Below are 17,004 nucleotides of genomic sequence, written 5' to 3'. Positions count from 1 at the left end.
TAGAATTTAGGGCTCCTTGTTTGTAGTAATTTGTTTTCCAACTACTCCAAAAGAGTCTTTAGAATCTTCTGAGATTGTCTCAAAATTTGTGAAATATTGAATAGCAAATACTATTTTGATGAGTGCCATTTATATTTACACTTAAAATCCATTTCTTCCCATTGTCAGTAGGAACATTAGAAAAGATAATACCATCATGATCCTGGAGAAATAGGTTATATAAGAAATCACTAGAGATATCAAATTAGAATCCCTAGGGATTTCACTAAACTGAATGTTAGTGTTATTTTAACTTTTTTTTCCCTTTCCATTACGAAGTAGGGTAAACCAAAGCTGTGAATTCCGACCTCCACAGGCCAAGAGAGACAAGTAAGAAGACTTTGCTACAACCCATTTCTGTGGTATTTTCTTGTTATATTTGGCTCTAGGAAAAAGTAGGGGAATGAAAATATATTACATTGGTTTAAAATAGAAAAATTAAATATAAAGTTTAAATAAATATAAAAGGGGTAAAAACAACAGTCCACATTTGAGTGGGTGGAGTTTGACATTTAGAAGATTGTACATTTGAAACAATCCTGAACTTCTTTTTAACTTTGGGTTCTTCTCCCTCTCCTCTCCCCACCCCCATTATTTGTTCTTACTGGTCATGAACTTTTATACTTTTCTGGATTAAATTTGTCTTCACCTTCAGAACATGCCAACTAATCTGCTAAAAGAATGTTGGATGAAAATAGCAAACTGCTTTAAAGTCATTTATGCAGGGGAACAGGTCAGTGTTTGAAAAGGAGCAAAACATCAAAAATGGATTGAACATTTTTGCACTGGAGTTTTTCCAAATGAGCAAGTGGGAAGTGAGGTCCCCTGCTGAGAAAGACAATCATAATGAGTTCAACAGTACTGAAACCTGCTATGAATGTACATAAGGAGAGTTTAGTTTTGGTAAGTCAAAAAAGACACAGAAAAGGTTACTGCCCTCCTGGGACCCTACAGAATTAGGTAGAGGTGAGGCAAGAGGGATGAGAGACTGGGGCTTCAAGAAGGGTTAGAGAATGGATCATGAGCTTAAACCCTCCTTTCTTCAGGGGCAGGGCAGAAATATTTTATTTTAGTCTGGACCAGGTGACAATAAAATGGAAATAATGATAATATCTTATTCCTGGGATTATTGCTGTAAAGATCAAATGAGATAATTTTTGTAAAGCACAAATTTCCTTTGTTTCCTTCCTTCCGTATAGTAAATGTAAATAACAACTAATGTTTCTGAATTAGATTTTGGGAAATAGTAAGAGAATATGGAGGATACAGTTTACCAAAATGTTCCCAGAAAGAGTAATCTAGGTTAGTAAATATTTCCTTGAAAAAATGAAAATCATAACATCATGAATTTGCATCAGCCATTAGTTTGTCCACTTTCCTAATGGAGATTTTAAGAAAGATATAGACATTTCTGAAGGAAATATTTTAACAGCAGGAAGAATTTAGGGTCACAAAATTGTAGTGTATCAGGGGCTTCAGAGATTATCCAATCAAAATTTCTTATTTTACAAATTAAAAAAATAAGCTCAAAGAGTTGACATGACTTTGTAAAGATCACAGTTAATTAGTAGCAGAGCAGGGATCTTGGTATCCCTGGGTCCCAGTTCATTGTGTTTTTGTATTCTCCCTGCTGTGGTGCAAAAAGAATTATGAGTATGACACCTGCATAAATTTAAACTATGAAACGAATAACATGATTTATCAGTCAGGAAACCTGATTGACTAAAGGGGTTTTTGTCCCAATTGTCTGGGTAACCAACAGTATCTCAAGGAACACAGATAATGTAAAGTGGGAAAAACTGGCAAAGAACTCTCTCTACTTGTTCCTTGAATGTCCTTAGAGGTTTCTGGTTTTTATTCGTTTTGGCTAGTTTCACTCTTTATAAGCAGGCGATGAAGTAATTGCACTCTCTGAAACATCATTTGTCAAGATGAGGAAAATCAGTAGCTATCACCCAGAAGATGAATTATAGCAGATCACTAAAAAACTACTAGCTATCTCATATTTAAAGGGGACATTTAAAACTAATTTTCATAAGAATACAAATCAGATCTAGCCAATGCTTTAAGAATATATATGATGGGCAGAGGATAAGCAAAACAAATGAAGAAAGGAATTTTCCTTTGTACTATCTCTTATAGAAGTATTTATTGAAAAAATAAAATCAGAAGAAGCACATTGAAATGCCTGCTTGTAGAACTTGCTTGTGTGGAATGATTAGAAAATTGCCAAAGAATAGTCTTTGTGAAAATATTTTCTTTGTTCTCTTTCCAATGTTAGCATTCCCATAGGTTATCTAAAATATAAGTGGCTGTGCTTAGACTAGCTGAACTTTTTTTTCATAGTAATGACCCCACAAAAATATTTATGTACTCTGTTCTAGACTATAATTTATGATGTGAGGATACATAATATTCTTGAGTTCAAATAAGATATCTCTAAAGTGATTAGCAGCAATGCATAGAACATATTAGGTGCTTAATAAAAACTTGTACCTCTGGACTAACAATATGAAAACTGATAGTGTGAATCAAAGAATAAAAAATAATCTCTTCAAGTAGGCTTATAATTTCATTATTTTTCTAAATCAAGTCAAAAATATTTCATTATTAACCACTCAGTCTCAAAAAGTATCATTTCCTTCCACTGCTTTCCAAGAGCTTCAAAATAATTAGAAACAACATTTTTTAATCACACTGAACATGATCTACAAAAAGCCATATCCATGAGATGAATAATGTGAAATATCTCTTTACTCACTGTACTTAAAAGTCTCTAAGCGGTTATAGGCTTTCCTCCCTCTTTTCATGTAAACCTAGCCAAAATCTCTCCAAAAAGGTTTTTAATTTTTAGTTAGCATTTATACAGGCAAAGTAAAGTGGAAAATGGAAAGATTTACCTTTAATATTCACATTAATTATAGCCAATTACTATAAAAGGGCAATATCATGTATTCTGGAATGTACACTAGGATTAATGATGTACAATGATCAGTTTCTTCCGAAATGCATCTTAAAGGGGACATAGTGCAACTCTGTCATTATTACATATAAGAAAACTGAGAACCAGAGAAGTTTTATGATTCACTCCACTTCACATAGTTAATAAACCAGAGCAGGATTTAAATCAGATCTTCTGACTTCAAAGCTAGTATTTTTATATAGAGCTAGATGTGTAATCTGCCTGCCTTAGAAATTCATCAGCTATGGAATCCTGAGCAAGTCATTTCACCTTTCTTAACTTCATTTTCTTCATCTATAAAATGAGGATAATTATATCACCTATCTCATAGGGTTGTGATAAGATCGATGAGAACTTACAAAGCACTTTGCTTAAAGTACTATATATTTGCTAGCTATTACCAATAGTTATATTAAAATCATCATCATCATCATCATCATCACAAATGACTTGTCAGATCAATCTATCACATTACTTCTATAGATTGATATAAATTAAGATAGTTACTTTTTTACATTCCAAGGATAGTGGGCTTCTACAAATTTTTAGTTCTTGCTCCTGCCTGTTTCTTTTATTTATTAAGTAAGTTTGCTTATTGAATCAATGAATTCTGCAAAGTAACCCAAATAAAAAAATAAAATAAATAAAAAATACCTAGAAGATGAGAGACAATAAATATATCTTTACTTTCCTTGGTGTTTTTTTTTTACATAAAACTGGACATTTTTCTTGACCATTGTGGATGACAGAAAAAAATGTCACAGATCATTCTGGTAAAAGAAAATAGACTCTACAAAAAGAACCACCAGTGAACCAGAAAGAGTCCACATAGAAAAATGAAAGATATCCCATAAGAATAATGACTATATATATATATATATATATACACAAATACACATATACAGGCACATATGTGTTTATATATATATATATGTACATATACATGCAAAATATATACATATATACATCTTTAAATTTGAGATTTTTAATGCTCAGAAATAATAATCTGTTAAAAACAACACTACAATATATTTCTATGGGGTATGGTCATGAAGTCAGAAAATATGATTTCACATATAACAAACATACTTCTTTTGTTTTTTACCATAAAAATATACCCTTATATCTATTCAAATAAATTGTTGCTTTAAGGGGGTTATAATATGGATCGTTAGTACACTATAGTTCCATTTTTTTCCTGGTTAGCTTAAAATTACTGCTCTTAAAGAAATGTAATGAATTTTATCACTAGACTTGTAATAGCAATATAGGCAACAGATCTGCTATTAACTCTATAACTTCCCAAAGGAAAAAAAAAACTCATGTCACTCATGGTCTCAAATAGACACATGCCTACTTATCTGCTGAAAAGCAGGTTTTCATTATAGCTCGACCAATTTCACATTTAATAAGACACTCCATAAGAATATAGATACGTATTTTGAGTGAAAAAAGGTTTGTTTTTTTTACATAGATAAGTATTTTTAATGAAAAAAAGGTTTAAGTTTTTTTAAGTTTATTACTTGAAATTATAAAAGGAGGATAATTTATAATAACAGCCTACCTGGCCATAGCAGCCTGCATAGTGAATGAGACTTGGGAAATCCTTTGAACAACTTAATTCTGCAATAGCTTCAGTTTCACTCACCATCCATCGTACACACTCAAGCTGGCCATTCTAAATGGTTAAAAAAAAAGGTTAGATATTAAAGTGGTTTTTAATCTGAAAAAAACTTTTCAGAAATGGTAAACTTGGTTCTGGAAGAAATCATTTGTGAACAATGGCTTTTACATGTGGCTTAGTTTATTTACAAGACTGTTAAGCTTGCTTCATGGTCTTGGTCATATTTCATAGCATTTGTAGCCAGAAAAGACATTAAAGAGCAGACAATCTAACTCTCTCATTTTATAGATTAGTGAACTGAAGCCAGTGAAACAAAGAGACTTGCTAAAAATCACTCATGTAATAACTGGTGGAATCAGAATTTATATTGAGATCCTTTGATGCCAAAGCCAGGGTTCTTGCCACTATAATACAGAAGTAGATAGATATATGAATGCATCTGTCCTAGAATCTCTTGCTCCAATGCTTATCCTAATTTTTCTTTAATTTTGGTTTCTTTAGCTGGTGGCACAATTTCAACTAAAATACATATTCCCTTAAACACTTAAAATTTTATGAACTATTTCTATCATAGATCAGCTATATTTACAACTTATGGTTTATAACATGGAAATAAAAAAATTCATTATCATTTTTCTTGACAGATATTTTTCACTAAGTGCTATTTTATGGTTCATGATTGACTATAGGGCTTTCTACCTACACAGTTATTAAGCATTTAAGAATTATTTTGAATAGCAAGTGCTGTTAAGACAAGAAGATAACACTTATAGTAAATATTATGGAGACAAAAGCGGAATCAACTGCTTTGATATTATATATGATATATTATTAATATTAATTATATTATGGTAATATATACATATATGCATGTATGATATGTAATGGGTAAGAAATATTTTATATATGAAATATATATGTATATATAAACATGTAAATGTCTCAGTTTCTAAACATACAAGCATATAATATTTCTCCCTCCTTTCCCCCCAGTCTTTCTTTTCAGGGTATGGATATTTTGTTGTTAAAATGTTTTCCTGATAGGGATATTAAGGACTGTGAAACCTCAAACTATAAAAGAGGTCTTCTTTTGTTCTTTTGATTAGAGATTGTTCATAAATGAGGAAACATTTTCTAACAATCTCAAAGTTTATGTTCACCTTAATAATTATCTTAAAGTTTATACTGATCTTTATAATTATTCACCTCAATGTTTATAAAGTGATATCTCAGTACTCATCATTAATTGATTCCAGAAGGCATAGTGAGTGGTGAAAAAGATGAGTGCTGAACAAATTTTTCTCAAAAGGAATACATCTTCAGTCCTCAGCCTAACTATCCCTTCCCACTCAATTCCCCAAAGAGACAAGTGGGGCTTCCAGTTGCAGAGAAATAAGCCAACCCAGCCCAGCCCAGCCCAGCCCAGTTGGGGTCCTTCCTTCTTGACCAAACTCATTTTTTGATAAATATCCTAAAAAATAAAATATGGAGTGTTGAAGGATACTAAGCACATGACAACTAGTTGAGTCTGACCGGATGATCTGAGCAAGAGGACACAGAGAAGAAGCAGCAGATACAGTTAAAGTCTGAGCCATAGATGGGGCTCTAATAAGTTGCCAGCCACTTTTCTCTTCCAGCTTCCAATGTAGAAGTATTTGAAGCCATATCTGGAGTGCTCTGATTTTTTGAAGCCATCTGAAGCCACAGAGATTTGATAAGAGTTGGTGAAGATGCTGCCTTTCCTACTCTTTCCCTGACTCTTATATTCTCCAATATAAAATTACATGGGAAAATATAGACATGACAGGAGATCTCTGCTGACTTTTCTATGGGCAGAAGTATGAAATGAAACACAAAAGGGAAGACAGGTAAACACCAGGTAACCATAATCAGACTACTGCAGGTTCTGTGCAGCTTTTCCTGGTTATTTTTTTTACCGAGTCACTTGCATAACATAAAATTTTGACTGGCTTTGTCATCTGTACACTTGTGTTGACTATACTGTTGACCCAGTCTATAGTCTCTCCTTTGTAACAGGTTGAACTAATTTCTAGAACATAGCAGACCCAGCTGTGTTCTTTTACACCTTTTCCTTCCCTCTACTTCCATTACTAACAGCTATGTTTCCTTGTGCAGGTGCTTGTTAATATTATAGTTTAAAAATATTTACTTTACCATGATAACAACAATGATATATCATAGGAATAGCATGTTATTATACTTCTCTTGATACTTCCCACATTCATGATCTCATCTGAGTATGGCAAAACAAAACAAAACAAATTTCAAATTTATATAGAGGCTTAATTTATATAAAGAGCTCTTTTTGCCACAATCAAGGGAACTAGAAAGAGCAGGTCTTATAATCACTAGTAAACTGATAAGGAAACTGTGATAAAGGTTAAATGCTGTATCCCAGAGACACATGGCAAATTAGTGATATTAGTAGAAATAAATGCTAGAGTCTGTTTTCACCACATCACTTTTTCTGGATCAATAAGTGAATGGGTAGATCAATGAATGAATGTATGTATTGCACTATTCTTTGTATTTTTTGCTTTTTAAAAACAGATACTCAGACTGATTTCTACAGTCCTAAATTGTATTCAGCAGGCATCTAATACTGCACTTCTTGTGAACCTGGAAAGTAGATTTCTCTTTTTTTTATAACTCTTGATAGAATTGCACAAACTTAGATTAAAACTTTCTTTCTTTGGCAAGGACACAATGAACGAGATAACTATCATATGCTAATTTCCTATATCTTTTTCCCAAAGCTTTTAATTTTGTGTCCTAATTAATTCTACTTCCTTTCAGCTACCTCAGATCATCTGATTAGCTTCTAAATCTTTTGTGTAAAGTTTGTGTAATTTTCCCAGCAGAGCCTTGTTAATTATGAGGGGAAAAAAACTCACCATCTGGAAACTAAGAATAAAACAAGGTGCTAAATTAGGAGAATCTGGCAAAGGACATAGTGGAGTATTTAAAAGATATCAAAGTCCACTCTTTGATGAATGAGTATCTTTTAAAGAGTATTCATTTGGCTGAGACTGATCAAGAGTAATGAGTTTCTTAGTCTCAGGCAATAAGTCTGAAAGACCTAAGGCTACATAATTCTAGAAATAATAAACAAACATAAGAACTATTCCATTTATCAAGTCATTTTTACTTAGGAAAGAAAAAAAACTTCCCCTTTCAACCTATCAAAGTTTTGGAAACACAGTACATACATGATGATTACAAAGGAAAATCAAGAAAAGGTCCTTTCAAAAAGCTTAAAATTTAGACTTATAAGATTTATGTTAATATCAAAGCTTATAATTACAGTGTTTCCTTTACCAAGCTGCTGATTCTTCTTTCAAAATTTTCTTGTATCACTCATTTCTCTTCCCAATTTTTCTTCTACCTCTCTTATTTGATTTTCAAAATCTTTTTTTGAGCTCTTCTATGAGCTGAGATCAATTCATATTTTTCTTGGAAGCTTTGGATGCTGGAGCTTTGACTTTGTTACCTTCTGAGTGTGTATCTTGATTTTTCTTGTCACAATAGTAACTTCCTATGGTCAGAATTTTTTTTTCTGTTGTTTGCTAATTTTTCCAGTTTTTCTTGACGTTTAACTTTCTTAATGGAGGACTCTGCTTCCAGGGTGAAGGGTGCACTGTCCCAAGCTTCGGGGGTTTTGTGAAGCTTAGGTACCTGTAAGTGTCCAGTTCTTCCAAGGTGGTATGATTTAACAAGAGATGTGTTTACTACTCTCTTGGCCTATGTTCTGGTCTGTGAGTGACCACAAGCACACCTTTCTGCCCTGGAGCTGTGATGAGGGTTTCTGCTCCAGTGAAGCTGCAAGCCTGGTGTAATAATACTCCTACTCTCCTTGGGTCTGGCACCCAGAATAGTGACCTAGTCCTGAGTATGAGCAGAGCAACAGTTGCCAGCAAAAATACCTCTATAATCTCCTGATCAGCTATTTGATTTTTTCCACTGACCCCCAACTTTCTGTGGACTGAGAGCTCTGAGAGCAGCCATTGCTACTGCTAATTCAGTGGCTCCTAAAACCTGTTCCTGGTTTGCTAGGCTCAGGTCTGCCCTGGTCTAGCTTGTCCTGGACTGTGTTGCCCTCTTATCCAGGTGCAATACACTCTTACCCTCTGCTGACTATTTGTTTTTGACTGGAAAAATTATTTCACCCTGTTCTTTTGATGGCTCTGACACTTCAAGAATTGTTTTATGGCATTATTTAAAGGTGTTCAGAACAGTTTTTTAACTTATTAAAGCTTTTTAATTTTCAAAAGTATGAATGGATTCTTTTTCAACATTAACCCTTGCAAAACCTTGTGTTCTATTTCCCCCTTTCCCCTTCCCTATATAGCAAGTAATCCAATTTATGTTAAACATGGTAAAAAATATATGTTAAATCCAAAATATTCATCTATTTCCACAGTTATTTTGCTGCACAAGAAAAATCAAATCAAAAAGGAAAAAATGAGAAAGAAAATAAAATGCAAGCAAGCAAACAATAACAAAAAGAGTGAACATGCTATGTTGTGATCCACATTCAGTTCTCACATTCCTCTCTCTGAGTGTGGATGGATCTCTTTATCACAAGATCATTGCAACTGGTCTCAATCATCTTATTGTTGAAAAGAGCCATGTTCATCAGAATTGATCATTGTATAGTCTACTTGTTGCCATGTGTAATGATCTTCTGCTTCTGCTCATTTCACTCAGTATCAGTTCATATAAGTCTTTCCAGCCCTTTCTGAAATCATCCTGCTGATTGTTTCTTATAGAACAATATTATTCCATAACATTCATATACCATAACTTATTCATTCACTCTCTTAACTGATGGGCAAACACTCAGTTTCCAATTTCTTGCCACTACAAAAAGGGCTGCCACAAACATTTTTGCACATGTGGGTCCCTTTTGCTCCTTTAAGATCTCAGAAGAATTTTAGTGAGAACCCAGGTGACTCCTTGCCTTCTCTCTGCCTTCCAAGAATCCACATATTAATAACACATTGACATATCAATTCCACAGAGAAATGATCTACTCATAACTCATTATAAGCTTTCTCATATTTAATAATAAAGACAAGCCAGGTTAATTATGAACTATCTCTTTATCCACTAGGCCTAAAAATTTATGGGGAGAGAATCATGGATACAGCTTCTTTTCTCCTAAGTTACTTCACTTTCCCTCATTTGCTATCCTTCCCTACTTCATAGTAAGCAATAATAATTCATATTTCTATCATTTTTTTCAGGTTTACACAACATCTTCCTTAAAATAATGCTGGTGTAGCAGAAAGTGTGGGTAGCACCCCCATTTAATAGATGATTTAATTGAAGTTTGGAGAATTGAAGAAAAGGAGATTCTTCCTATGTAAGTTTACCGTTTCAGTTTAGTGAGTGTACTTTCATACAAAGTGATCACAGAATCATAGATTTTAGAAGTAAAAAGGCTTTAGAGAAACTTGTCTCTGGCCACTTACTAACTAGTTTTCCTTTAGTTTTTGATACTTCATCTGTAAAATGACAGGATTAAATTAATTCAATGGTTCATAAGGTTCCTTCTAGCTCTAAATCTGTGTTCCTGTGATAGTAAGATTTGAATCAATTCCTTATTTTACATATGGAGTCACTGAGTTCCAGAAAAGAGGATTGATTTGCTCATCATCATCTAGCTACTTAATGACAATGGTCTTGTAAAAAAATATCATGCTATATATAGAGTACATGGAGGCAGAAAATCTGACTTCAAATGTGAATTCTTCTACTACGTGGACAATCTTTTGCAAGTCAATTGACCTCTGAGTATCTATTTTTAAGGATCAAATAGAAAAAAAATATTATTATTCATTGACAAATATTGTTTTGTATCTTCATATTCCAAGGAAAGTCAAAGGACTATCATTCTGCAGATTTATACCTACTAGAAAAATTTCACCCATTCACTTACTTTCAGTAATGAAAAATATCCATTATTTAATAGAGGCATAAAAGCTCACAAAATCAAGATATTTTTGGAATAGTTTGTAGTAAAGAAAATAAAATTATGTAAATTGGAATTGAGTTTTCACATTTAACTTTCTTTTTCATTATGAATATAACGTATAAATCATATTTCATTTATAAAGAACTCAGAATCAAAGCAAAAACATCTTATACATTTTTAGCATTCAATTAGAACTCCAAGAACAGCACACTTTTTATTGAAGAGAAAAAAATGGTCTTTATGATATTTTTAAATAATTTTTTTTATCAAAAAAGATAGTTGTACCTCAATTTGAAATACAATATATATATATGGAAATCCAGATTTACTAAAGATATACTGAGAGGGACACAAACAGAGAGAGAGGAAAGAGAAGAAAGAGAGGAAGGATGGGAGGGAGGGAGGGAAGGAGGGAGAGAGAGGGAGAGAGAGAGAGAGAGAGAGAGAGAGAGAGAGAGAGAGAGAGAAACAGACAGGAATAAAGGGAGAGACAAAACAAGAGGGAGGCACAAAGAGACAGAGACAAAGAAAGAGACAGAGACACAGAGAGAGTGCTGAAGTGTAGGATCTGCTTGTAATTCCTGCTTTCAGGATGATGGATCTTTCTGGGTTTGGGAATTCTGAGTTAGAATAGACTAAGTCTATAAGTTGTTTGCACTAAGTTTCGCATTAATATGGTGAGCCTTCAGGAAAGGAGTCGGGGGACAGCAGCAGGTGGCCTAAGGAAGAATGAATCGGCTCTAATATCTATGAGCTAAATCTGAATGGTGAGTAGACCTTGTTCTTCCACCCTGAACAAGGTGAGTCCAGATCAGTTTTTCTCCCTTCCCTTTTTCTTCCCTCCTTTCGTTTGTATTTCCATTGTTTAGCAGAATGCCTGGCACATAGTAAGCACTTAATGTTTAATGACTGACTGATTAAAGAGTTGACCTTGTAACTGAGGCACTATAGGGCTGTTTTCTTGAAGCAGATTCTCCTGAAGTTTTAAATTCTCCCCTGTTGACATTAATTTGTGTAGTTTCTGACAAAGTGCATGCTGTGCTCTGCAAATGCCCTATACTAATACTCTCAACAACACTTGATACTCAGGACATTTAAACATCAGATATGGTCCATTAAGAAGTCATTTGATTCTCTGAAGCATTAAAATGCTGTCATCTTTTAAGAATATACTTTAAAAAATCAACAGAGGAACAAAGGAGACATTGTTTCATATAGACCTCAAAATATTAAGATTTAAACTGAGGCAAGTATGAATTAAAACAAGTAGACTGGATCATTTTCTTTTTTATTGATTAACTGATATGAACTTGAACCTTAAATAAAAAATTCACAAAAATAGTTCATTGTAAAGATCAAAAGTTCTAATATTATATAAATATTACCACATCTATCCAAATATAGATCATATTTCCAAATGAGATTTCTTTTGAAAAGAGAAAAAGAATTTATAAATATTCACTTAGAGAAAAGTAATTAAATGAGTTTCTGTGAAAGGATTTTTGTTTTGCTTTGTTTTATGTCATGTTACTTTCGATTCAGAGATACTTTATTTTTTGTCATCAAAGTTTTTCATCTTCAGAAAAAACATGTGTTAAATTTAAATTAAACATGTATGTGTAATTATTGGTTTTTTGGTTTACAAAAAATAGCACATCCAGAAAAATATGGCATTTATTCTTTGCTCTTTGTGCTCTAATACTTTTTGATTCCTCATCATTTGGTGAAGATGACATTGGGTTCTTAGATACAGGCTGTATCTGTTGTCCAAGGAACTGTCTGGCTAAATAGGGAGGGGCTTATTAGTGATTGCCCAGCAAATCCTGATTATTCCCTGAAACATTGGAATTCTTCAAACAAAAACCTGAGTTCTATCAACATCAGTTATGAGCAAGTCCAGAGCTCTTGGTACAGACATACCTTTATTGCTAGTCCAGCAGGTGTTAGCTTGTCATTGTTTCTCTCATTTAAGCAGTCTTCTCCCATCAAAGAAGTAAGGTGTTGCAAACATTCTGCATGTCCTTGGGAGGCTGCAATATGCAACAGATTGTTCCCGTTTTCATCATGAATTTTATCCAGGTTGTCTGCAGCTAGGTGTGGCTATGCAAACAGAAAAGGAAGAAAAATTATCCAAATGGTTAGAATGAGCTGTTGGTCCCCCAAGGAGGGTTATGTAAAAAGAGTAGTAGCAGAGAGATAGTTCTTGTAATGTTCTACAACTTGCCCACAAGTTATTAAAAAGCTTATTAAATAGATTAGTTCCATTTAATTCATCAAACATTTTAGAACAAGGATTCTTAGTCTTCTTTGTGGGATGGATCTCACTGGCAGGCTGATGAAATCTATGATCTCTTTCCAGAATTTGTTTTGTTTTTTTCTAAGTCACTTGAGGAAATGCTAAATTTCAATTAGAGGTTATGAAAATAAAGATGCAATTTTTTCCACATTCAAGATAATGGATCCCTTGAAATTCATCCACAAATCTATTGGGGTTAAGAAGCCTTGCCTTACTATTTTTATGTTGACAAAGAATTGGAAATCCATCAATTGGAGAATGGATGAACAAGGCATATGTGATTGTAGTGGAATATTACTGTTATAAGAAATGATGAGTGAGTTGATTTCAGAAAAACCTGGAAAGAATTATGTGAACTGATGCAAAGGGAAGTGAGCAGAACTAGAACATTGTACAAAATAACAGCAATATTGTATAATGATCAACCATGAATTATTTAGTTATTCTCAGCAACATAATGACTCAAGACAATTCCAAAAGACTCATGATGAAAAATGCTATACACCTCCAGAGGAAAAACCGAGGGAGTCTGAATACAGATCAAAACATATTATTTTTCACTTTCTGTATTTTTTTCATATCCCCCCTTGAGTCTCTTTTTTCACAACATGACTAATAAAGTATTATGTTTTACATGATTGAACATGTGCAACCTTGATAAAATTATGTACTATCTCAAGAAAGATGGATATGGGGGAGGAAGAGACAATTTGAAACCTGAAATTTTTTTAAAAAATGAATGCTAAAAGTTATCTTCCCATGTAATTGGGTGGAAATTTTTTATATAAAATCCCTGCTTTAAAACATGAACTCCTAAGGAAGTTGTAGTCTTGGCCATTCATACTGTTTACAATGATTTTTGGTACAGATATACTACTAATTTAGTTATTAGAGGTAGTTCAAGAGGCATTAATTAATCCCTGTTCTAGTTATTCAAGTGTCTGTGGTCATGTCTCTTTATCTAAGTACAACTATGTTCCCCATATCTTGATTTATTACAGCTATCACGAACAGGGGAAAAGAAGCTGATACAACGATTTGGAACATGGAGAAGGGGGAAAGAGAATGGAAGAAATAGACAAAAAGAAAAAGGGATGAAAAAAGAAGTTTTTAGGGGTGCAAGCCCATATTTTATTTACTCAATTACATAATAATATCAAATATTTATATAGCACCTTATTTTCAAATGTTTTGCCAAATATTTATGATCCTCATAACAATTCTGTGAAATAAATGAGGCAGGTATTATTATTCCCATTTCACAGATGAGATAACTAAAACACTGAGAAGTTAGATGATTCATCCAGGCTTACATTTCCAATAAGTAACAGAATTATCAAGTCTCTGATCTATCTAAGATCCAATGGTATTTCTATTACTTAATATGTCTTCTTTTACATCTCCCAATATAATTACATTCAAATAATTATGTTTTTATATAAACCATGTGTAAAATATAATTTTTGATAATGGATAAAGCTCATATTACTGAGAGTGACACTAAAAGCTTATTAAATAGAAATATTAAATAGAAAAACACTATCAGTATACATACTGATGTCTTTAAATATAATTTCTATAACATCATATTGTTAAAAGCAATTTACAACTGTTCTTGTTTCAAATTTAACTCTAATCTGGAAGCCAGTAGAGAATATGGCATTCTGATATGGGGTATTTCATTTTAGATCTTTTTAATCACAAGGTTATCTTAAATCATTTTGGAAGTATTTTTCTCTAGTTTCTAGTAACTGGGAACTAAAGAAAAATTTCATTTAAGTGAAGGTGTAAATAATCTTTGGGCAGGGAGAAAGAGGGAACGTCTTAAGAATGTTTAATGAATATTTTAGTATCAACACTTTGGAATACTTCATCCTCTAAGTGGGTCTGTCATCAGAATGAGACACCATTAACCAAATGAGTGAATTGCTCACATTTTGAAAGGCAAAGATTCAAGTTTTAATTTTTTTGAAAATACTGTGGGCATTTTCAGAAAAAAACATGCATTTTGCTTGGATTCAGTTGAATAGTGTAATTATATATAAATAAAATAAACTGGGTGCAGTTTATTTTATCTGTCCACCTCAAACCACTTATTTTGAAAACTGAACAACCCAAGTCTCTGAATTAAAACTGCAAGATGAAAACAAAAATCAAAATATGTTTATTACTTTACTGCTAATGAAATTACCCCACTAAACATAATTTGTAATCTATTTATATATGTTAAAAAGGAACACTTACCAAGAGAGATATCTGTCCTTCTTTAACAATGTTCAAGATGCTCTTAATTTTTTTCATGTCCTCGCTCCTTTCTTCTGGGTTTCCTGAATTCCAGTTCCCATGGCTACTCTGTTCATCCAGTTTGGGCTCTGTGACTGAGGATTGCAGGTGTAAAGTCCTGAGCTGGCTGCCGCCTGGTACAATGTTCTCAACTTTTAGTATGTTGGGATCAGCAAATGCCTTGTTAAGGAAGCCCTTGCTCTGGGCTTCAGGTTCATGGACTGAGTTGCATGTAACCAGAGATGGGGACAACTCTGAATCTTCAGTAGAAAGCTTGTGCTGATCAAGAATAAGAGATTGAGCTTTTTTCAAGTGAGAGCTTTTTACTGGGGACAAGACACAAAAGGGTGTCATGCTAGCTGTTAAGCTCTCAGAATTTCCTGTGGAGCTGTTCTTGCCAGAGAGGCCATTGACAGTTGAACATATACCCAAAATTCTCTTTTCTGTAGCTGCCTTGGTAAAAGATGCAAGCTGTTGGCTTGACTTAATGTAGGGCACATCCAGAATCTCATCCATATCGAGGTCATAATGCTCCAGCTCTCCCAATAAAACACTGGGCTCAAGGTTTTTACTTTTAAGGGCTTCTCCCTCTCCAGGGCACAGTTCTTCAGTTGGAGGTGGTTGATCAAAAGCTCCTCCTTTCTGGTACTCCACCTTCTCATTCTTTTGATCATCACTTTCATTGTTCTCAAGGGTTTCTGGATGGTGTTTCAAAGGGGAAACTCTCTTCACAGGACGAAACTTACTGTATACATCTGCGATTCCTGTTGGCTTTTGTGCATTTGCAATAAGAGTTGAGACTCCACAGTTCCAATTAGAACTAGAAACTAAAATATTAAAAGAGGATTATTAGGAGGAACACAAAATCTTGTTTTTGTTACTTTGGTATTCTAGTCTCTCTCTCTCTCTCTCTCTCTCTCTCTCTCTCTCTCTCTCTCTCTCTCCTCTTTCTCTCTCTCTCTCCTCTCTCTCTCTCTCTCTCTCTCTCTCTCTCTCTCTCTCTCTCTCTCTCTCTCTCACACACACACACACACACACACACAAAATCATGAACCAAATCACTAAGAGACAAGGAGAAGAGGGATTTTGTGAATAGAGAGATTTTAAAAATGGGTTAGTTGGTTATCTATTTTGAAGAGTTGTATTAAATCATTTCCAATAGTTTATTATATATTCACACTGGGTGGAAGGCTATTATTCCAAGTATTGGAAGAAGAAGAATACATGATAGAATTAGAAGATGTGGTCTTTTGTAGTCCTGAAGTATATAATCTAATTTGAGAAAACAGGACACTCTTAAAGAAATCATAATATTTTGAAAGCAATATTTAAATGATAGAATGATACAGTAAAAAGTACAATTGTTGTGGACTCAGATGATCTAAGTTCAAATCTCATGTCTGACACATGTGTGACCTAATTGTTATTTTATTTTTTTGGACTTCACTTGCTTCTGCTGGGAAATATAGAGGTAGCTGACTTAGACAGCTTCTAAGATTCTTCCCAACTCCAAATATATGATCATGCACGTGAGTTGGCAAAAAAGAGTTTGACTAGATAGCACCACCACTATTATGCATATATGTCAAGACTCAAGTTGGAAATTGGGAATTGCTTCCTCTTCAGTCACTTGGCTTGCTGTAAAATAGAGGTATATTCCTTATTCCTTAACATGTATCACAGATAACACCCCAAATTCTGTGGTCAAACTGCTCTGCTGTCTTGTCCCATGAATGATGGAACAGTCTCCTATTAGTATCACATCAGTCCTTTATCTAAAACTTTATATAAGTTTGTAACTT

General features: G+C 33.6%; 1 protein-coding gene across 2 annotated transcripts in view; it reads right to left on the bottom strand.

Moving 5' to 3' along the window:
• SNCAIP (synuclein alpha interacting protein) overlaps positions 1-17,004 on the bottom strand; it is a 190,640-nt gene that overhangs the window by 23,619 nt on the left and 150,017 nt on the right. For both annotated transcript variants that reach the window (XM_031939011.1, XM_031939018.1), the window contains exons 4-6: positions 15,164-16,029; positions 12,544-12,723; positions 4,566-4,679 (exon numbers count right to left, since the gene is read on the bottom strand). In XM_031939011.1, the coding sequence (XP_031794871.1) occupies positions 4,566-4,679; positions 12,544-12,723; positions 15,164-16,029 (1,160 nt within the window). The remainder of the gene's footprint in view (positions 1-4,565; positions 4,680-12,543; positions 12,724-15,163; positions 16,030-17,004) is intronic.

Source organism: Sarcophilus harrisii, chromosome 1 (assembly GCF_902635505.1).
Source record: "Sarcophilus harrisii chromosome 1, mSarHar1.11, whole genome shotgun sequence".
NCBI classification, from domain to species: domain Eukaryota; kingdom Metazoa; phylum Chordata; class Mammalia; order Dasyuromorphia; family Dasyuridae; genus Sarcophilus; species Sarcophilus harrisii.
The sequence above is the reverse complement of the archived record's forward strand: the minus strand, read 5'-3'. Positions and strand labels throughout refer to the sequence as shown.